The 22,307-nt window shown below is 38.2% G+C and overlaps 2 protein-coding genes across 3 annotated transcripts in view; one reads left to right on the top strand and one right to left on the bottom strand.

Annotated features, from left to right (window-relative positions):
* Positions 1–1,428: 1,428 nt before the first annotated feature.
* Positions 1,429–14,718, bottom strand: gopc (golgi-associated PDZ and coiled-coil motif containing). Of its 2 annotated transcripts, XM_046836697.1 has the most exons (9): positions 14,120–14,718; positions 7,825–7,989; positions 6,359–6,382; positions 4,797–4,972; positions 4,434–4,599; positions 3,873–3,968; positions 3,117–3,281; positions 2,866–3,034; positions 1,429–2,695 (listed from the first exon to the last, which is right to left on the bottom strand). In XM_046836697.1, exons 1-9 carry the CDS (start codon positions 14,396–14,398, stop codon positions 2,577–2,579), a joined length of 1,359 nt encoding a protein of 452 aa, XP_046692653.1. In that variant the 5' UTR covers positions 14,399–14,718; the 3' UTR covers positions 1,429–2,576. The 2 variants fall into 2 exon arrangements, with proteins under 2 accessions (XP_046692653.1, XP_046692654.1); XM_046836698.1 differs by lacking the exon at positions 6,359–6,382 and having other exon boundaries at positions 14,120–14,717.
* A 2,642-nt stretch (positions 14,719–17,360) lies between these two features.
* The window catches only part of LOC124376705 (nephrocan-like), a 6,949-nt gene continuing 2,002 nt past the window's right edge, over positions 17,361–22,307 (top strand). Inside the window, exons 1-3 of the mRNA XM_046835920.1 lie at positions 17,361–17,444; positions 20,682–20,699; positions 20,815–21,716. Coding sequence (XP_046691876.1) covers positions 17,361–17,444; positions 20,682–20,699; positions 20,815–21,716 — 1,004 coding nt within the window. The remainder of the gene's footprint in view (positions 17,445–20,681; positions 20,700–20,814; positions 21,717–22,307) is intronic.

The following is a 22,307-nucleotide window of genomic DNA, read 5'->3' as shown; positions in this document are numbered from 1 at the left end:
GGGATGTGTAAAATGTGTTCTAGGAGCTCTAAGTATTATACAAAGTCTTTTTTTGGGTCATTTTTCAACACATCTGGGGTAAATGTTAATATTCTCTATGACTGGGAAACATTTCCATAGACGTTCTGTGTTTAGATTGTTCCTAAAAGCACCTGGCGAGCTCGATTGTTCTATCCCTACTCTCTTTTTCTACTTTATAACACGCATAATCAGAGCCTTTGCATTGATAACTCTTGCGTTACATAGAAATGGCCCAGAATTTATATTCTCCCATCGTTTGGCTTAAACACTCCAGCAGGTTAAACAAGACCTGAGCTGCGTCTTAAACCACATACACACCGAAATACTTCAATATTTTCTACATTTGTACGGAGGTGAAAAGTATGTGATTTGAGACGCAGGACGCATCAACAGCTAACACAATTTTGGAAATAAATCTCGAAGTTGTCCCCCTTACAAATCTTTGTATATATTTTTTACACACACACACACACACACACACACACACACACACACACACACACACACACACAAACACTATTTCCAAAAGTATTGGGTCACCTGACCTTTCCCGCTATATGTGGTTCTTTTCCAAACCCCTACCACAAATCTGCATGTCTTTAGATGGCGCTTTAATAAAATTTTGCTTCACTTGAACTTGGAAGCCCAAACCTGTTCCAGCATGGTGATGCCACTGTGCACAAAGATCTGGTTTACATGCTTTGTAGAACAAGATCTTGAATGTTCTACTATAGAGCTCTGATCTCATCCCTACTGAACACCTTTGGGATGAATATGAACGCTGACTGCACAACAGGTCTCCTCACCTACATCAGTACCTGCCTTTCATAACACCCTTGTGGCTGATAAACACAAATATCCATAAACACACTCCAAAATCTAGTGGAACATCTTCCCAGAAGAGTGGAGGGAATTATAAGAGCAAATTGGGAGTAAATGTGGAATCCAATGCGCAAAAATCACATACCGTACTAATGACCAGGTGACCCAATACTTTTGGAAATATAGTGCGTGTGTCAATATATATATATATTTGCAAACATGCTGATCTGGTGAAAGGTTTCTTGTAAAATCACTAACATTTTAAAAAGCTCTGTGTGAAATTACGTTTTCATGTGTATATAATTAATAAAATGTTATAAATTCAGGAATAATATTTATGTCATGAGAAATCTTAGATTCTTACTATTAATTTACACTTTCTCTCTCAATGTCTGCAGCAGGTATTCTTGATTTCTGTCCCCTTTTTCACATTCACACACATTCAATAGTTGCACTGTAGCTACACCGGTCAGATATCACTCTCTGCCTTAGTCTGTGTTTTAGTGTCCAATCAGAGCGCTGATGTGCAGGAATGGCTGTGGTTTGGGCAAACAGGGATATACGATGACAATAAACGAGGCAGGCTTCACTGCAAAGTCATTTCTTTTTTTCTTGGAAATGAATTTAAGTGCATACTCACTCAGCAGGACAAATCCCTCTTACCCTGGATAATAAAGTAAATACATTTCACACAATCCCTCAGATGATCTGAATCATAACATTACACCAAACCCTACCACAAGTGGAAACGACACCAGGAAGACGCTAAAAATGACATGTACAAAACAGGAAAATCATCATGAAATCACCAGAAGCCTCCCAAATAACCGTCGATTTTTGATTGCAGAGATAAAGATGCATTAAAAGGGGCCGTGGTCCTGTAAAAGCTCTTCAAGTTTCCCTTGGACTATTCAGGCTGGATGGAGGAAATTGAAATCTTTGAAAGATTGAATCTTGCAAATATTCATCATGGGACCTTCTGTTTTAGAAGTTCAAATATTACACTACGGTCCCTGAATATTATGCATGAATTATTTAAAACATATGGACCTTAAATGTAGCACTGGATTTTACAGGGCCATGTCCCCCTTTTTTTACTTCTACATCTACAAGCCTGAATCTTTGCCCAATATTTCTTTCGAGAATTACATTATTTCCTAGAAAATACAAAGCAAATCTGAGATGCTCAGTTTTTTTTAAAGATCTAGCGATTTGAGACGGATTGACCCTTACACACAACCATGATTAGATGCCGTATGCTAACCTCCAATGTTATATCCGATTCATTTACAGAAAGAAGAGATTAGATTATTTTTATTAATACCCCAGTACAGCGTTAGAGCTCAGGTCTAATTCACCTGCTGGGGGGGGATCAGTAACTGCACACAAAGGATATATATAATAAAAAAAAAAGAAAAAAAAGAAAAGAAAAATACACCCGTCACATTATCCCATGAATCTGGAGCTGTTTCTCTGTAAATACACACCAAACGCAGCCATTTTTTCTGACCACAAACGATAACTCAGAAGGCATCGCCCCTGGATACGACTCCGGTGTGAGAAGCCGTTCTCGCTTTGTTTCTTCTCGGTGTGGTCTCCAGTGGACTCTGAATCGGTGTCATGTCCATACGGTACAAAACACACTTCTTGGTATATTACAGCTATCATACACGGTCTTTGTTTTTCCCCCTGTGACGTGGGGGACCGGAGTTCCTTCTGTCTCGCCTGGCTCTTCATGAGGAGTTCTGAAGAGACTCGGCCGTCTTAGAGGGCGTCTCCTCAGAAGGGCTCTCGCTGGAGATGCCCGTGTCTCCGTTCTCGGCTGTATCTGCCATCAGATGCTTCTCCACAACTGCAAACAAAAGAAGAGACACGAGTTTAAAAGACACCTGAACAACGCGGAGACGTGTGGTAAGGACTTGGTAGATAAATTTGGAGGTATACCAGATGTAGATCCCAGTTATTGAATCTCCATGACACTCGAATCTAATAATATATAACATGATGATATATTGTTCTTGCCTTGCAGCGACGCCGAATCAGCATGTCCATTTCCATGGCTACCGGCCTCCTCCAGCTCGTCCAGATAGAGCCGATAGCGATGCCCGCTCTCGTCCTCGTACTCCACGTTCTCGTCATCCGAGTCCACCTCCGGCGCCACGTACACCACCTCGAACTCGATCTCGCCCCTCTGTAGGATAACACAATAAAACAGTCCCTGAGCTGTTGTACGTGTAACGCTGATTCTTACAAATCACAGCAGAGGCACTAACCTGCTGGGAGAGGATGGTCACCGCCTCTTTGTGCTTGGCGTCCCTCAAGTTGATGTTGTTAACGGCTAATATGGCATCTCCCACGTGCAGCCCCCCGCATCGCTCTGCAGGCTGGGCCGGGTGGATCTCCGAGATCAGGATGGGAACACCATGCTCTTTACCCCCCTGGGAGATCAGAAGCACACGAATGTCACAGCGGAAAACTCGAGGTCGACTGATTTTACCGATAGCCTGGTTGGAGAGCACTTGCCGATAATCAACCGGTAGTTTTAAAAATGGATACTAAAAATAAAATAATCAAACACACCGTGTAAATAATAATAAAAATTAATGTAATTTCAAACGTTATGGCATTTGTGAGGACATTTAAAGATGGCTAATTCAAGAATGACGTGGAATAGTAATGCTTTAAAGCCCATGTAACATTAACTAAAGTTAATAAATGCTTTTGAAGTATTGTTTATCTGCTAACTTCAGTTAATGCACTATAAAACAACATGTAGAATCAGTGATTCACCTGTAGAGGCCGCTCTCATACTGTATAATCCTCCAATGCAGATGCAACCCGGAAAAACTGTCTGTATGGATTTTTGCCGAGATTGTCTATCTGTTGCTATTAACTGAGAAAACCGCTGAATCGGTCGACCTCTAGCGTAAACGTTTACACGCAAAGTCTACAGTGCAGCATTCTCCATTCTGATCGATTTGAATTATAGACACAACATAGAAGATACGGAAGCTCAAGCTAGAACTCACTGTGATCGAGATCCCGAGCCCCTCATGGTCCTCTTTAGAGAGAAGTACTTTGCGGATTGGACCAACTCCTTGAGTCTTCTTCAGAGAGTCTGGATCCTGATGAAAGATATCACAGTTAATAATCACCACAAACGATGAAAAAAAAAGGATCCTAAAGGTTGCCAAGAATGAAAAATCTCCACCCTTTCATTCAGTGTTAATGCCTTGTTTTCTTCTTTAAGGAAAAAATTGATAGCAAAATAAATACTAAACACAAAATAGCTACTTTGTGAAATTTTCAGACACCCAGAATAAAGTAGAGGCTTTTAAAAAGGGCTTTGTGAATCCCTTTATAAAACTTTTAATGTCATTTTCAACCTAATCAGGGTTCTGGTGCTAAAACAACACAGAGCTACATCCCACAACATAAAGCTACATGACAGAACACAGAGCTCAGGACTAAAGTAAGTGTCCAGTAACACATAAGTGAAGTTCTCCGCTAGATGAACACCAAGGAATTTGGTGATCTTGACGATCCCCACGGAGGAAGAGCCGAAAAGAAAAAAAGAAGTTAGTTCTTACATGTCCTGCAGGTGATGGCAAGGGCTTCTTTGGGTCGTTGCGCCCTCTGCAGGCCCGGATGACTGTTTTGTGGCGATGCAAATGAATCTCTGCTTCCAACTGGTTCCACAGTTTATCGTGAGCTGGGCCCTTCATGTCTCGACCTAATAACTGAATCTGCTGAACTCTGGAAGGCAGAAGAGACAACTCAACATGCGTTTCTCCACACATCAGTATCACACTGATTACTCAAAAACTGTTAAACAATTCAACCTGTAAATAGTGCAATATTATTGTCTTTAGACAAACATGTAGATTTATGTTTTGCTAATCTGGCAACCGAGCATCACTGTAACGTTGCTGCTGCGTTTCGCTTTCTCGTACCTCCCAGCGAGCTCCTTGTCCAGGTATTTGGCTGCCAGCCGAGCGCCGTACACCTCAGCCTGCAGTACTGCGATGTGCCTGCGGAGGGCCTCATTCTCTTTCTTCAGCATCCTCACCTCGGCTTCCAGCTTCACCTCCTTCACCTTCTCCCTCTTACTCGCCTCCAGTTCCTTTTCCTGATCACCGCGTACACGGAAAGATAAGTTACACATGCTCTACTATTTGTGTGTATACGATCTAAAGTGTAAAATACACAACACGTACACACACACACACACAAGCACAGACTCTTACACACATCGACTACAACTAATCTAAGCAAACTGCAACACGACAGACACACAATAACAACACTACAGTCTACAGCAATAGCTTTCATTACAACATGTCCATTACAAATTATAACCTAATAAGCAGGAGGGCAGCACCTTTCTGAGTCTTTCTGAAACATTTAAGACGGGTATGGGTAATTTCTGCAGTCTTTCTCTTTCTTTCTTTCTTTCTTTCTTTCTCTTTCTTTCTTTCTTTCTTTCTTTCTCTTACCCTGCTTTTTTCTTTCTTTCTTTCTTTACCCTTCTTTCTTTCTTTCTCTTACCCTTCTTTCTTTCTTTCTTTCTCTTACCCTTCTTTCTTTCTTTCTCTTTCTTTCTTTCTTTCTTTCTCTTACCCTTCTTTCTTTCTTTCTCTTACCCTTCTTTCTTTCTTTCTTTCTCTTACCCTTCTTTCTTTCTTTCTTTCTTTCTCTTCTTTCTTTCTTTCTCTTTCTTTCTTTCTTTCTTTCTTTCTTTCTTTCTTTCTTTCTTTCTTTCTTTCTTTCTTTCTTTACCCTGCTTTCTTTCTTTCTTTCTTTCTTTCTTTACCCTGCTTTCTTTCTTTCTTTCTTTACCCTGCTTTCTTTCTTTCTTTCTTTACCCTGCTTTCTTTCTTTCTTTCTTTCTTTCTTTCTTCTTTCTTTCTTTCTGTCTCTCTCTTTACCCTGCTTTCTTTCTTTCTTTCTTTCTTTCTTTCTTTCTTTCTGTCTCTCTCTTTACCCTGCTTTCTTTCTTTCTCTTTCTTTCTTTCTTTCTTTCTTTCTTTCTTTCCCTTCTTTCTTTCTCTTTCTTTCTTTCTTTCTTTCTTTCTTTCTTTCTTTCCTTCTTTCTTTCTTTCTTTCCCTTCTTTCTTTCTTTCTTTCCCTTCTTTCTTTCTTTCTTTCCCTTCTTTCTTTCTTTCTTTACCCTGCTTTCTTTCTTTACCCTGCTTTCTTTCTTTACCCTGCTTTCTTTCTCTTTTTCTTTCTTTCACCCTTCTTTCTTTCTTTCTTTCTTGAAATTGCCCATATCCGTCTTTACGCTGCTCAGAATGTGATAGTAAAATACTGCAAATTCAGAAACAGGCAGAACTAAAAGGATCAGCCGCGACAGATAATACATGATGGAGAGCACGACTTTTCACCATCATGTACAGAACATCGGTTAGACACGTCCACAAGGACAGACAGGACACAAAGCGAAAGAGAGAGACACAGGCAAAGAAAAAACAAAAAAAACAAACAAAAAAAGGATTCATAACAGAGCACTTACCATCTCCTCGACGGAGGCAACAGGCTTAGGGCCAAGGAGAGAAACACAGAAGGTCAAAGGTTAGAAAGGCAGTGATTTCAGGATCAGGGAGGTAAAAGCAGACCTGTAGTAATGGCTCAGGGTTTCTCCATATGCTCAGCTCAGTGAGACAGAACAGAGACAGAAGAGCAGTTAAGATCAGACCTCAGAGAGGATTAGCAGCAAACACATACAGGTGAAATGACAAACCCGTGACCGATCCAAGTTTCAGAGTATTAGTGGAAATCGCAGGACTGAATGCTACAAAATGATGGAAAGTTTGCATGCCCTGTGAACAAAACTGCTATTTGTGTCTCTGTACATTATTATTCTATTTACATCTGCATTACGAATCTCATGCTACCCCATCCATCCTCCACCGCATCCAGATGTTGGGATTATAATCAGATCTCGAGCTCTTTGGTATCAGTAGATCACATTTCACAAGCTTTTACATTACCATAGGGTTAATTTAATGTTCACATAGCTTCATTATGTCGTGTTTTGAGAAAACGATGCTAAACTTGTCTTTTTAGACGATTTTTTGGGCGTTTTTTGGAAGTATGTATTCTGAAAGAAATCTTTTTGTATCTTGTAGATACACTTGGGTTACAGGTGGCAAGAAAGACTGTTTATAGCCACTATAATCGAAGTGATAAAACTTTGTTTCGACACGTTTTTTTTTTTGTACAGGTTGACCGTTTTTGCTGGAACTATTGGCTACAGGTAAAAATCCATACGCAGTTTTTAACAGGTAGCGTCTGAGAAGGTCCAACATGATTACGAGAGCGGCCTCTAGGGGCGAATTACTGACACTACAAGCTGTTTGTGATTACACAGGAGAGTGCGTGCTGCACGGAGAGTGCTTATCATCGTTATTATTTATAATGTATTCATTACATAATTATGTTTATTAATTAATAATTAACATTTTTTGTTATAAAGTTTAGTACTATTTGACATCCAGTTTTAGGTTGGTTTTTTATTTAAAAAACTATTTAATTGATTAATCAGTTATCAGAAAAAATATCCATGGGTAAAAATCCATCGACCTTTATTTATTTGTGGATGTAAAATAAGACCCGGTTTCCGTTCAATTATAGGGAATGCAAACTTTTGTTCAGAGTTTGCCCACTTGACCCATTATATCACTAAAGTGCTGCTTCAGAGAGCTAACAAAGGCTGGTCTTCCCACCTGATTAAGAACTACACTATTACTTACTCATACGTGGAAAAATATAAAACAGTTTTTTATTTAACACTAATTTTCTTTTACTGTTGCGCTTTTGATATAGTCACAGGATTAAATATCTGCTTTAAAGTTTACTGGTGTTCTCTGAAAGGCGTCTCGAAGGCATCTCTAATTCTTACGTACATCCTGGAAAAGATCTAAATCAGGTCCTACTGACAAGCAAATAAACATGTGAAAAATGTATGAAGGTGCACACCATCCTGTCTTTAATGGAGCTGGAGTCGACGGTCTGTCCTGCTTTGGCATGGAGCTGCAGCTGCAGAGTGTGAAGGTGGAGCAGCTGCTCATGAACCTCCTTCTCCACCACGGTCTTCTCTGCCTGCACGTCCGTCAGCTCCGACTTTAGATCCACCAGTTGGGCCTGACGCAAGCACATGGTATAACAGAGACAGAGATTTGATAAAAAAAAATAAAATAAAAGACTGATAAAAAGGTTCAATTTAAGTCAACGCAGAAAAAAATTTAAATAAATAGATTAAAAAGTTATTTGCATTTTTATTGCACCAGATTTTCTCAAACATCACCAAGTTTAACGTCTTTTTGTAAAAGTGAAAGTCCACTAGAATCCTTGACTAAATCATTGCTGCTGTCACCAATTTCGCATCAATGCTGCCTCTTTGTTCAGGCCCGCAACAGAGTTGCACCAGAAATGTCGGATGTTTGAGCTTTTAAAAAAAAAAAAAAAAAAAAAGTCTGCGAGAAATAAAGTGAATTGCGAGAAAAAATAAAAATGTATGTCAGGTGGCTTCATAATCATTTCAAACTCAAACAAAGGGGAGGGGAAAAAAAAAAAAAAAAAAAAGGGTTTACTTTTTTTTTTCCAAATCTAAAATTTATTTTTATTTATGACAAAACGTATTTACACAGAAATTTTTGTGTTGCAATTTCAGCAATATAAATTTTAATTTTTCTTAAAAAAAGAAACAAAATACTTGTTAATTTTAAGAGACCCGTCTTATTTTCTCTCGTATAATTATTATTGATCTGTAATAAAGAAAACGCACTTCTTATCCGATTATTCGATTATTAGTTGGAATAATCGGCAGAATACTCGTTTACTAAAATAATCAACAGCTCTATAATGGACATTGCCTCGAAGCAGCTTTACAGAGATAAATAGGGTATAAAATATAAATGTATATGTTGGTGGTTAAAATTTACATTTACAGCCTTTGGCAGATGCCTGTATCCAGAGCCACTATAACAAAAGTCATTTGTACAGCCATGCCCTCAAGTGTGGATTTTTACAATAATTTAAGTGTAAAACAAACCAAGCTGACAGGATTTTACAGCATTTTGGATATAAATACACTATTTTCCAACATTGCTAGTTATTGCTATGTGATTAAGATTTTTAAGTAGAAGCCTTCATTCATAAAAAAGGACATTCGGTCAAACTGGAGGTCTAGACCTTCAAAATGATACGAATCCAAACAGCCGTTTTTTTTTCCATTCAACATCCATCCACCTCTTCAGCCCATTTCTACTTATAATATCGCAGTAATCTTTCTTCCAGTGTTTGCGATTTGAGAGTAAGAATAACAGTTGCTTAGTCGCACTTCCTTGGCTTTAATGCTTTCCAGAGTTTTAATGCCGGAGTATTAGCCCTAATCCTTGTTCTGGGACTTCTTCCAACACTTAATGAGCAGTGTGAAGACGCAACAGTTTGGATGAGATGATGTCTGGGGCAGTTGCCAATTATAACTCTTCACACTTACGATTTAACACGTCGTCGTCCTGCCGAGTCGGAGAAGTTGTGCTATTTTTAAGAAAGCCTTTAAAGAAATGTGGAAAGTGAGAATGAATCAGTGAGAGTGATGTAATACACCACTGAAATACACTCGTCAGGGTGGAAAGATGCAAAAGAGATGAACAATAAAAAAAGAAATGAGTGGTGTAAAGTATTTGAGGAAATGTACTTTGTTACTGTAGTTATTTGTTTGTTACGTTTTAAAACGCTGGGGTTATATACATGGCAGACCATCACCAAATCAATCATATTTAAATTGCTATATAAAACATTTCAGCTTCTCAGGAGGCGCAAAAACACATGAACAGTATGAAAAATCCATTGTGAGCATGCTTCTAAATAAAAGCGTTTCCAAGCAAAATTACATTCCAACCAGGGGTTTTTAATAGTTGCCATGGAAAAATTGTTACTTAAGCAATTTTTTTGCCTATTTACTAGTTTTACTGAGTACCGAAAATCTAAGCAACTGTTACTCTCTACTCGACTATATTTATAATTCGATACACAGAGGTTTACCACTTTACGAACTTTGACTTACTTTACAAACTTTGACTCACTTTACAAACTTTGACTCACTTACTTTACAACGTTTGACTCACTTACTTTACAAACTTTGACTCACTTACTTTACAAACTTTGACTCACTTACTTTACAAACTTTGACTCACTTACTTTACAAACTTTGACTCACTTACTTTACAACCTTTGACTCACTTACTTTACAACCTTTGACTCACTTACTTTACAAACTTTGACTCACTTACTTTACAAACTTTGACTCACTTACTTTACAAACTTTGACTCACTTACTTTACAACGTTTGACTCACTTACTTTACAACGTTTGACTCACTTACTTTACAACGTTTGACTCACTTACTTTACGAACTTTGACTCACTTACTTTACGAACTTTGACTCACTTACTTTACAAACTTTGACTTACTTTGCAAACTTACAAACTTTGACTTTACATGGGTAGTTACTCTGAAACTAGGTGGGGTTTCCCCATTTTTAAGGTTATACTGTGTATAACAGCATACTGTGAATCATTTTCCGTGGTTAAAATTGCATCATTATAGGAGTCGGCATTGCATTCATATCTTGTGAGTTGCTAAATTTCTCTTTATAACGGATACTGTTAACTGAAGTTCCCTTTTTGAAAAATTGCTTTACTACTTTGTCCCTTTTTCTTTTTCAATTCTGGCATGCTGAACAGGTTGATTTCTGGTTAATGTGTGTCGAGGTGTTCAATTTGTTTTGTATTTTAGGAAATAGGCAGGTGTGTGCGCCTTTCCAAATCAGCTGAATTTATCACAGGTGGACTCCGATCAAGTTGTAGAAACTCAATCTCAGGGACAATCAGTGGAATCGGGATGCACCCGAGCACTTACGTATATGTGTGTGAGTTTTTTTTTATTTATAATAAATTTACAAAGATTTCAAACAAACTTTTCACGTTGTCATTATGGGGTATTGTTTGAAGAATTTCATCCATTTTGGAATAAGTCTGTAACGCAAAATGTGGGGAAAATTCTTTAAATTAAAACAAACAAACAAACAAATAAATAAATAAAAGTCAAATGATGTGAATAATTTTCTGATGCACTGTATATTTTAAGAAACAGACGTTCATCTGAAAAAATCACAAAGAAATGCAAACAATGATAGCTTCAGTAGCTGACAGGAGTCTTCCTCATGCTAATCTCAGAGAGCCGCTGGAGTCAGTATGCTCGGGTATGCAGAAGGGGGCAGACAGCTTTATAAGGAGGAAAGCCTGGTTCTTACGGCAGCCGTGTGTCTGCTGAGGGATAGTTACTGAGTGTGTTATTTAGGAAGTTACGGAGCAACACTGGAGCTTTGAGGATGGATTTGGACTGTACTTAATGCTACAATAACTCAAGACCACAAGTTACATTTAAGCACCTATTACACCACACGTATTACACCACACCTCAACAACTATGTACTGCAGTAAATGGACATTCAGTGCCACCCAGATGAGGACTGGTTCCCTCAAGTCTGCTTCCTCTCAAGTTTCTTCTTCATGCCATCTCGAAGTTTCTTCTTGCCACAGTCACCAGTGGATCGCTCGTTAGAGACAAACTTACAATTATAAAGAACTATCTTGTACATTCTTTATTATCTATACAGTTTGTTTTGAAGATGCAATGGTCAGAAAGAGAAGTTAGTGACCAAACAAGTTTACAGACTTTATCACTACAAACCTGGACTTCTCGTTCAAAACGATTAGATCTAAAAGCAAGAGGACTTGTCGCAACCCGTAATTATCTCCATGCCACTATTTCCTGGTCTCTGTCTGAACATCAGTCGCATTTCAGGAAAAAAAAGAGTGCTGGTTTTCAAAATGTATTTTCAACTTTTCGTTCTTCTCAGGTCACATGGGAATCTGAGAGATCTTTTCTGAACAAATCGCTAGGACCAGGGGTCATAAACCAAAGTCAGGGATCAACTTTTCATTGTTTGATTTCTATGACTTTTTACAGATCCTCGGATTTAATTCCAGGACTAACATTCAAGGCTGAAGGCCACCCAGGGTTCAAGAACCAAGGCAGAGGATCAGCTTTCAAAAACTGTATTTGAGGACCGAAGTTTGAGAACTAACGCAAAGGATCAAGAATCAAGAACCAATGATTAAGAACCAAAGTCAAGGCCAGAATTCATGAATCAAAGCCAGAGAACCGAGAACAAGGACCAGGGTTTAAGAATCAAAACCAACAGCCCAAGTAGGACTGCAGCTATCGATTATTTTACTAATCGAATATTCTACCGATTAATCAGATAAGAAGCACTTTTTCTTTATAAAAGAGCAAAACTAAATATACAAGAGAAAATAAGACGAGTCTCTTCAAATCAACAAGCAATTTTTTTCCTTTTTTTTAAGAAAAATTGAAATTTTTATTGCTGGAGTTGCAACATAATATCTGTGAAAACTGTATCAAATCACAAATACAAATATATAAATAAAAATATAAAAATTAATTTCCCTCAGACCCTAAAAAGACTCGGACTGGAGGTCAACCGTTATTGGATTTTCTCTGGCCGATGCCAATATTTAGAAATCAAGGCAGGCGATGGCTGATAGATGACGCCGATTGTTTTGGTTAAAATGTTTTCCCGGTTTTCTTTTTTCCCCTTAATCTCAAAAAAATTTATAAATAAGATGTCGGTCGACCACTACCTTCAGACTAGCAATCAACAGCCAAAGACCAAAGTTTTGAGATCCAAACCAAAGTATGAGAACCAAGGACCAAAGTTTAGGATTAGCAAACAAAAGCCAAGATCAAGAACCAGGGTTCCAGAACCAAAGCCAAAGACCAAGGGCCAAAGTTCAAGAACCAAAACCAAAGAACCAGGGTTTCAGAACCAAAAGATAAGAACCAGGGTTTCAGAACCAAAAGATAAGGACCAGGGTTTAAGAACCATATCAAGGACTAGGACTTCAGAACCAAAGCCAAAGAACCAGGGTTTTAGAACCAAAGTAAAGGACCAGAACTTCAGAACCAAAGCCAAGGAACAGGACTTCAGAACCAAAGTCAAAGAAGCAGGGTTTTAGAAACAAATTAAGGACCAGGACTTCAGACCCAAAGCCAAAGAACCAGGGTTTTAGAACCAAAGTTAAGTAACGGAACTTCAGATCCAAAGCCAAAGAACCAGAGTTTTAGAACCAAAGTAAAGGACCAGAACTTCAGAACCAAAGCCAAGGAACAGTTCTTCAGAACCAAAGTCAAAGAACCAGGGTTTTAGAACCAAAGTCAAAGAACCAGGGTTTTAGAACCAAAGTTATTGGCCAGAACTTCAGAACCAAAGCCAAAGAACCAGGGTTTTGAAACCAAAGTAAAGGACCAGAACTTCAGAACCAAAGCCAAGGAACAGGACTTCAGAACCAAAGTCAAAGAAGCAGGGTTTTAGAACCAAATTTAAGGACCAGGACTTCAGAACCAAAGACAGGGTTGGATTTATGGTTTAATTTCCACATTGAATATGTAAATCTTGTATATGCATTAAACCGTCACTAGACCCTACTGCTCAGAATCAAACACTTCGGTTTCCTCAAAAACAACGACACAAACTGAAGCCTCGGACAAAAGTCAGTAAATAGAAACGATTCATCATGAATGAGTGAAAAAAGAAGTGTGTTTACAGAGTCAACAGCAACTTCACTTCCTTCCACACACCTACTCACACACACCTACTCACACACACACAGAAAGGATCAGAGTGCACAAATGATGATGACTGATGACGCAGGTGACTGAAACACCCAGGTATTCGAATCATAATGAGAGCTTTACGGGTTTAACTGGTTTGTGCAATCAGGATGGTGTAAAGTGAAGGTTTCTTACTGATATAAACACACAAACACACACACTGTATATACACATTTCTATATGTATGTATGTATGTATGTATGTATGTATATATGTGTGTGTGTGTGTGTATAGAGAGTTCATTATAAACCCAGAATCAGTGCTCGAATGGGATCCAGGACCCCTGTAAGCATTGGGGACCCCCAATGACAAGTGAAACATGAACTTAAAGTGTTCCCAAGATTATTTTAGTAAATTATTTCATTATTTTATAATATTTTAGTAAAAAATCTATATTACACATCAACTTTGGACCCCCATAAGACTCAATTCGATCACTTGGATTGTGTTGGACATTATGATAGACATGTGAGGGACATGGAAGTGTCTTTCTGAGCTTTTGTGTCCTCACCTCTAGTTTATGGTTGAGCTGAAAGACAGTCTGAGCTTTATGACAAAGCTGAGCAAAGCACGAGCTCAGGCTCGTCATCTTCTGCCGGCCTTCGTACGTGATGTCGGCCTGGTCCGGATCAATCTCTCCGAGCAGCAGATCCACATCCACGAACGCCTTATCGAACTCTTTCTCCAGCACCTCCAGCCAGCGGAACACCGACATCCCTGCGGCCGGGGTGGAGAGCCGGGAACCCGGCGAGGCCGCGGGGGAAGCGCCGGTGGTTGCGGACGCGGACATTGGGCAAACAAGACGGCGAGGATCCCTTCTCTTCCAGGAAAAACCGTCTCCTCTCTCTTCCGATCACTTATATCTCAGCTCCTGAGCAGGATCTCACACCGATCTGCTCGGATAATGCGGATAATTCGTTTGATCTATTCTCTTATAGATTTATATTTAGATATATCCGTATTTTTGCGTTTCCGTGTTCACATCAGCATGTACAGATCCCAAATCGAAGCCGAGTCGTCAACGGGGATCGATTACGCATGTCTGCCACACGCTTCAGAGCTGCTGGGCAGGAAAAGTAACGGAATACATATCTTATCGATCGAAACTAAATCGAGCCCGGAAATTGTGATTTTTATTTTATTATTGTGATTTTTATTTTTTAATTTGTGAACTATTGTTTTTTTTTTCCCCTTTCCACTTATTTATGTTTATTAAAATTTGTAATGCAAATATTTATTGTGCATTTATTTATTTATTTATTTATTTATTTATTTATTTATTTATTTAGTGTAATCTATTATAGATTTGTTTGTAATATTATATCATATTATATTATAAACTCACCATAAATGTAGCACACCTTGGCAGATTCCTTCTATTCTATTCTATTCTATTCTATTCTATTCTATTCTATTCTATTCTATTCGTTAAGTTGCTTGACTTGTCTAATATATTATAATATAATAAAATATAGTAAAAATTTATATTTTAATTTGACGTTAATTAAATCTCACTGGTTTAATGAGCATCTGAGTTTGGTTTTGTTTAGGTTTGGTTTTAATTTACACTTGAATCTATCATTTGCCTCACTTTTACATACCCTGTATTTGTTTATTTGTTTATTTGTTTGTTTGTTTGTTTGTTTGTTTGGTTTTATAGCAGCAGAAAATCACGACAGATTTCTTGTACATAAAACCTTTGATAATTAAAACAAGGTAAGATCATTATATTATATGATATTATATTATGTTACATTATATAAATTCTATTAGTATAATATAATATAATTAATATTCTAATATGAATATAATTAAATGGATTAATGACAATCTGAGGCCTGTATTCCACCACATATTACACATATTATAAGTTTATATTTTATTGCTATATTCTTCTCCTTTCTACCTGTACAGAAATTTTAGTTTAGGCAAATAAATTAGTTTGAATTATTTTATTTGATTTAAATATGTAAATTCTATTTTTATTCTATTCTATTTTTTTATTTTACAAAGACAGACAATCATTCTGTTCTGTTCTGTTCTAATCCATTCTAATTTATTCAAATTTATTCTATTATGAGCAGAAGAGCATTGCAAAATGCAGGGCACATCAAAATGTGGATAAGCTACAACACCAGAATACAACATCAGGTTCCACTTCTGTCAGCCGTAAACAGGAATCTGAGACAATCATGGGCACAAACTCACCCAAACAAGACAATGTAAAGAGTCTAAAAGCCACGTGTTTAAATTTCACGTGTGAAATGTTAAATTTTTATGTATTATAATGGGACTTAATGGGACCTGCTGTCCCCATGTCTTCTTTACCAAACCAATCAGTTTGCATCAGATTTCTTTAATATTATGGAGCTGTGCTAATTCTGCCATCCTGTTTTGCTTGTCACATTGTGCTGACAGGATGGACCAAAGGCCGAATCCAGTCTGTTTTTCTTTCCTCGTCCTTTGCTAATGCTGACTTTGCAGTCTAAAACTTACGTTCACTGAACACAACAATGTCTCTTACGGAGTTCTTCTGTGAATAGATCGGTCTGTTTTTCCTGTCAAAATGTGGACAGGATTGCAGGTGGTCTTTTGTAGAGTAGTCAAGGTTTCATGGAAATACAATAAAATGTGCAGTGCAGTTTCAGTCTGTATTCCACTCGAGATCTAATACAGAGCTTAGCGGTGAAAATCTCTCTGGATCAGTGAACATCTGATTCCTGTATTGCACATATTATATTTTAATATTGACTATATTTGAAATTGAACAGGATGTTGCAATATTAGATGCAGACATTGTGTGTTCAAAACAGTTACCAAAACCATTGCAAGTCAGCAAAGAATGCTCCATGCCCCAAATTTTAGCAGTTTACAACAATTCTGGTGTAAACCAGGCTTCTTATGAAAGTATTACATGAAATACTCTATGTGAATGCAGGCTTTACTTCCATTATATGCTTTAAATCAAAGTAGTGATCTCAGTAACAGTCCATGTGAGGTCCAGTCTGTGCTTTCTCATAACTCCGAACCTCAAAACTACAGCACGTCACACAATCTCAATCCTCTCTCTCTTTTGACCTGAGGACCAGCCCATATTCTATCTCTAATATATAACAATTAAAAAATATATAACACTAAGCAATGAAGACAAAAGTATCGGGACACCTGATTTTTCCAGCCTTTATGTGGTTCTTTCCCAAACTGTTCCCACAAAATTAGAGGCACACATTGTATAGGACGTTTTCGGATGTGGTAGAATTACATTTCCCTTCACTTGAACCAGGAGACCCAAATCTGTTCCAGCATGATGCTTCTCGTTGCACAAAGCTGGCTCCATAAAGATATGATTCACATGGGTTGGAATGGAAGATCTCCTGCTATAGCCAAACCTATTAATCACCTTTGGGATGAACGTGAACGCCGACTGCACCCCAGGCCTCCTCACCTGAATGAGCACAAATCCCCACAAAAATCTAGTGGAACATCTACCCAGTAAAGTGGAGGTTATTAGAAAAATAAAATGGGGATTAATTGTGGCTTGGGATGTGCAAAAGGTACATAAAAGGTACATAAAAGAGCGTTTAGTCTGATCAGATTTATAAAATAAACAGTTGATATCCTGTAGGTGTGCTGTGGGCGGAGCTAAAGAGGCGCAAGCACGTGCAGCGATCTTCTGTGACATTGCTATCAATAAAACATTTACAAAAACTTTGAAATCTTTAATGAACTACAGCTAATAATCAGATCTAGCTATGTATTTGATCCAGGATTCAGAGTCTGAAATTGAGAACAAGAACAACAACAACCACAACAAGACGTGTCTATATGTTCAGCAAGTACCGAACAAGGTTCTCTTTTCCTTACATCCAAAAAGACATATCTTTGAAGACATATTTCTCCAGTGAGCTCGGTGCAGCGTTGTGACGACTTCCATAACCGAGTGAAGCATGGTGACGGGTGCGGCTCTTCCCGAAGAAGTGTTTATACAAGTAAATCTGCCCTCTATGATGTAATAAAGAGCCATACTCAATAAAACTTACAGATATTTATACAAACATGGAAGAAGTGAATTTGGCATCCAAATGTTTTTTTTTTTTTTTTTTTACTTTAGCAATGTTTAGCTTGAGAATCCAACTCTTTAACATTGTAAATATCTCAGATTGTATGAAATAGCATTAAACCCCTGCTCCTGAAGGTTTTCAAATTCAACTGAACGACTTTTGTAGTTTTTTCTATCTATTTCTTTATTTTCTATGCCAGCTTCTATGGCTATGGTCGTGGCGAAAGCCAGGTTTAGTTATACAAATATAAAACTACATGAGATGTTTAAGAATTTGGAAGACTAAATTTGGACTTCTGTAATCAGAGGCAGAAAATACAGATTAATAAAGGCATCTTTTTGTTGGTGTGATCCATTTCAAATCCAGGTTCCACTTTTCAGAACATCTGGCGAACAGCAAAAGAGCACAGATTCCATTGGCATCGCTTTGAGCCGCAACAAGCTGATAGTGTAGGATTTGGAAAAATGTGAATCTGGATTTGAAGAACTGAAGTTTTATACATTTAAAATCCAAATTGTACTGGCAAATTTTCCAATTATGGAGACACTGGACTTCTGATTGAAAGGTTATGAGTTCAAACCCCAGCTAATCTGCAAATGCTGGGCCCTTGAGCAAGGCTCTTAACTCTTAACTGCTTAGTTGTATAAATGAGATTATTAAGTTATTAATTAAGATTATTAAGTTGCTCTGATGAGAGGGTCTCATAAGTGCTATAAATATATTTGCAAACTGCATACGAAGCTACTGTTATGTGCCACCAAATAGCACACCAAATAATGATTGTCCTCTTTTTCAGTCACTCACACTAAAGGAACTCAGAAGTACTTAAGTGAAGGAAATTGTGTTGGGCTGTAAACAGTGTATCAGCAAGTTTCTCACGTCTGCAAACACACAGGACAATCTACAGCCGAGATTCCAGTTCCTTGTCAATGTTTTCTGACTGAGATAATGATCTAAACCATTGTTCCAGATAAACCAGAGGAGTCCTTCTGTCACTAGCAGATCAGCTATTTAAACCTACAAATCTCACGAAGCACTGACCCAGCTCGAGTCATGTCTCCATGATGTGGATGCTTCACGTTCTCATTTCCGCTTTGCTTTACAAAATTGGCTCTGTGTGGTGCCATGAGTGTCCAGCGAAGTGTGTGTGTGAAGCAGCAGCATCTGTGCAGTGTTTCGGGGTGCAGTCTGTACCATCAGGCATTGCAGGAGGCGTGAGGAGACTGAACTTGGTATATAACAACATAGAGGAGATAAAGGTAATGCTTGAATACTTCACCTTGACTCGGGTTTTGACTCGTCACTAGTAGCTTTTTACTTGTTATTTCTATTTGGGTTCAATGTAAAGAGGTCCACCAGGTTGCCTGTAAATCATCTAAGGCATTTCTAATGTGTGTGGACCAAAACTATTTGTGCTTTTTAAACATCTCGTTCCACATTTGGTCCCTATTTCCTCTTCTAATAACCTCCACTCTTCTGGGAAGATGATCCACTAGATTTTGTTGTGTGCTTGTGGAGATTTGTGAGAGATTTAATCAGATACAAGGGTGTTAGTAAAGTCAGATACTGATGAAGTGAGGAGGCCTGGGGTGCAGTCAGGGTTCACATTTACCCCAAAGATGTACAATAGGTTTGGAGCTTTATAGCAGAGAGATCTTCTACTTCAACCCTGGCTTTGTGCACAGGGGCATTGTCCTGTTGGAACAGGTTTGGGTCTCCTAGTTGAAGTGAAGGAAAATTTTCCTGCTTTTACAGTTAATTTAATTGTACTAAATATATTGTCCAAGGCATTTTTTGTGGTTTTAAAATGTGGTACCATCCACAGAAATCTCATGTTTTCACACATCCTTATTCGGGCATAAGAATGGGATCCACCAAATCCAGAGAGAAGAAGGTGGTATCAGTGGTATACTTTAGGAAAAGCATGTGCAGCTGGAGGGAGTGAGAGAGAGAGAGAGAGAGAGAGAGAAAGAGAGAGAAAGAGAGAGAAAGAGAAACCCAGATATATATACGGTGGATAAAGATGGTGGCATTGTGTTAATGCTTTATCCATCTCTAAGGCTTTTATCTAAAGTGTCTTAGAAATGAAAGAATATGCAACCGAGCTAAAAGGCTTTGCACAAGAGCATCTTGGCGGTGCTTGGATTTGAACTCATGACCTTTTATTTGATGGACTGATCATTAAGAAAATCTCCTGAGCCTCCACTTCTTTACAAGGCATGTAACTTAACTATACTTAACTAACAACGAAACTATTACACTTGTTTCTTCAGGGTAAAGAAATATAAAGGTAAATGATGTAGGAGGAAAAGTTTAGCATCTGATGCAGATGTGTGTGTGTGTGTGTGTGTGTGTGTGTGTGTGTGTGTGTGTGTGTGTGTGTGTGTTAAATAATGATGTCGGTTCCAATTAAATCCAGATGGAATTGCATGGTGTTGAAGTATGGAATGGCAGCCATGTTGGTTTCCTTTCATCTGGAATAAGTGTCCAAAAACAACCCCAAACCATTAAGCTTCCACCTCCAGTCATTTACTCTCTCTGTCCAGTTCTTTTTTTTACCAGGTTTGTTGCATAGAAACATGCAAGTTTCTCAAAAAACATAAAAGGCTAGACATTTCTAAACTTTTGACAGCCTCTGTATTCAGTAGTAGCAGAACTAAAAGTAATAATAACTTTTGTAATATAGCTAGTAGTAGATGTGTTTCAAATCCAATCATATTTTATTTGTCACATACACATTCGTACAGAGTGAGACGTGTAGTGAAACGCTTTTTGAAATGAGACCGTCTAATATTGAAAAATGATTGTGTAATAAATAAATGGTATTACATTAAATTTAAAGTATAGACGTATAAACTATAAAGGATCAAATCTAAGAATAAAAATGTCACAAGAATATAAAATAGATACGGTATGTGCAAATAGTATAGGATGGGTTATGGATATGACGGAGATACCGACAGATTTAAAGTGTCACAGTATCATTATACGTGTTCATGTGCTGTATTAAAGTGTCACTGGCGTGTGCCTGTGAGTGTTAAAGTGTCAGTTGTGCAATTGTGCACAGAAATTGTGCAAACGAAGAAAGAGATGGAAATGTAGACAGACAAACTTCTCTTTTAAAACTTGTGTTTTTCGTTCTAAGGGGAGAGAATTGTCTGGGTTGCCAGGTCTAGAAGAAGTCATCCTGTCATCATGTGGATTGGAGCAGGTCGAAGCCAATGCATTCAGGGTTCAGAAGCATTTGAAATGGTTGGATCTCCAGAAAAACAAGCTTCCCATCATCCCTCGTGCCCTTCCCTCCAGCCTTAAGGACCTAAACCTGGGTCACAACCAGATTCATACCCTGCAGGAGTCTGCTCTGCACGGCCTGAGGAGACTTCGTGTACTAAACCTGCAGAATAACCTGATTACCACAGTGCGCTCCAGCTCCCTCTCGGCACTGCTAAAACTGGAGACTCTGTATCTGGATGGTAATAAAATTAAAGCCATACAGGGAGTTCTTAGGTTGCCAGTGCTGACTTGGTTGAGTCTAGCGAATAATAAGATCTCATCACTCCCATCAGCTTTCTTCTCATCAGTACAACATCTAAAGACTTTAGATGTGTCCTCAAACCTTCTAACCAAACTTCCTCACAACCTCCCCCAAGCCCTGGTTCACTTAAACCTAAACAGAAATCAGATCCGATCGTTAAAAAACCGTGATCTGACCCGACTGTCTGATCTCAGCACTCTGGCAGTCTGCAACAACAGACTGGTGTCTGTAGACAGAGGTCTCCGGCTTCCCCATCTCACCGTGTTGGAGTTGGCAGGTAACCAGCTGCGAGTGCTGCCCAGCAGGCTGTCTAGTAATCTTCAGAAGGTGGACTGTGGACAGAATCAGATACAGGAAGTGACCTATCAGCATCTGTCTGGTCTTAGGCAACTGAGACATCTCTTTCTGGAGAACAACACCATCCAACAGTTTGAACCTGATGCTCTGAAGGACTGTGTTCACCTCACAAACCTGGCTCTGGAGCAGAACCTTCTTTCCACATTTCCACACGGGTCAGTTCATTTAATTTTTATTTTAGACTAATGAAGAGCAGATTTATCTTTTATATCAAATATGCAAAATAGCTAAGGTAATTTTTTTAATTATTTTTTTTCTTATAGCAATTAAATCCCATCTTTATAGATAAAAAAAATCAATAATTAGATAAAGAAATCAAGATAGTGGATGGAATCTTTTTTTTTTTTTTTTTTTCAAGTCCAATTTTTATGTCCAATCTTCAGATGTCCCAAGTGGAATGACAGGATGAACAGACTATTAATCCTAGTCCAATCTCTATGTCTTATCTCTAGGTGTCCTAAATAAAATGACAGGATGAGCTGATTTTAAGTCTGAGTCCAATTTTTATGTCCAATCTCTAGGTGTCCTAAATGAAATGACAGGATGAGCTGATTTTAAGTCTGAGTCCAATCTTTATGTCCAATCTCTAGTTGTCCTAAATGAAATGACAGGATAAGCAGATTGTAAGTCTAAGTCCAATTTGTATGTCTAATCTCTGGGTGTCCTAAATGAAATGACAGGATAAGCTGATTTTAAGTCTGAGTCAAATCTTTATGTCCAATCTCTAGTTGTCCTAAATGAAATAA

This window comes from Silurus meridionalis, chromosome 23 (assembly GCF_014805685.1).
Source record: "Silurus meridionalis isolate SWU-2019-XX chromosome 23, ASM1480568v1, whole genome shotgun sequence".
Lineage (NCBI taxonomy): Eukaryota > Metazoa > Chordata > Actinopteri > Siluriformes > Siluridae > Silurus > Silurus meridionalis.
The sequence above is the reverse complement of the archived record's forward strand: the minus strand, read 5'-3'. Positions and strand labels throughout refer to the sequence as shown.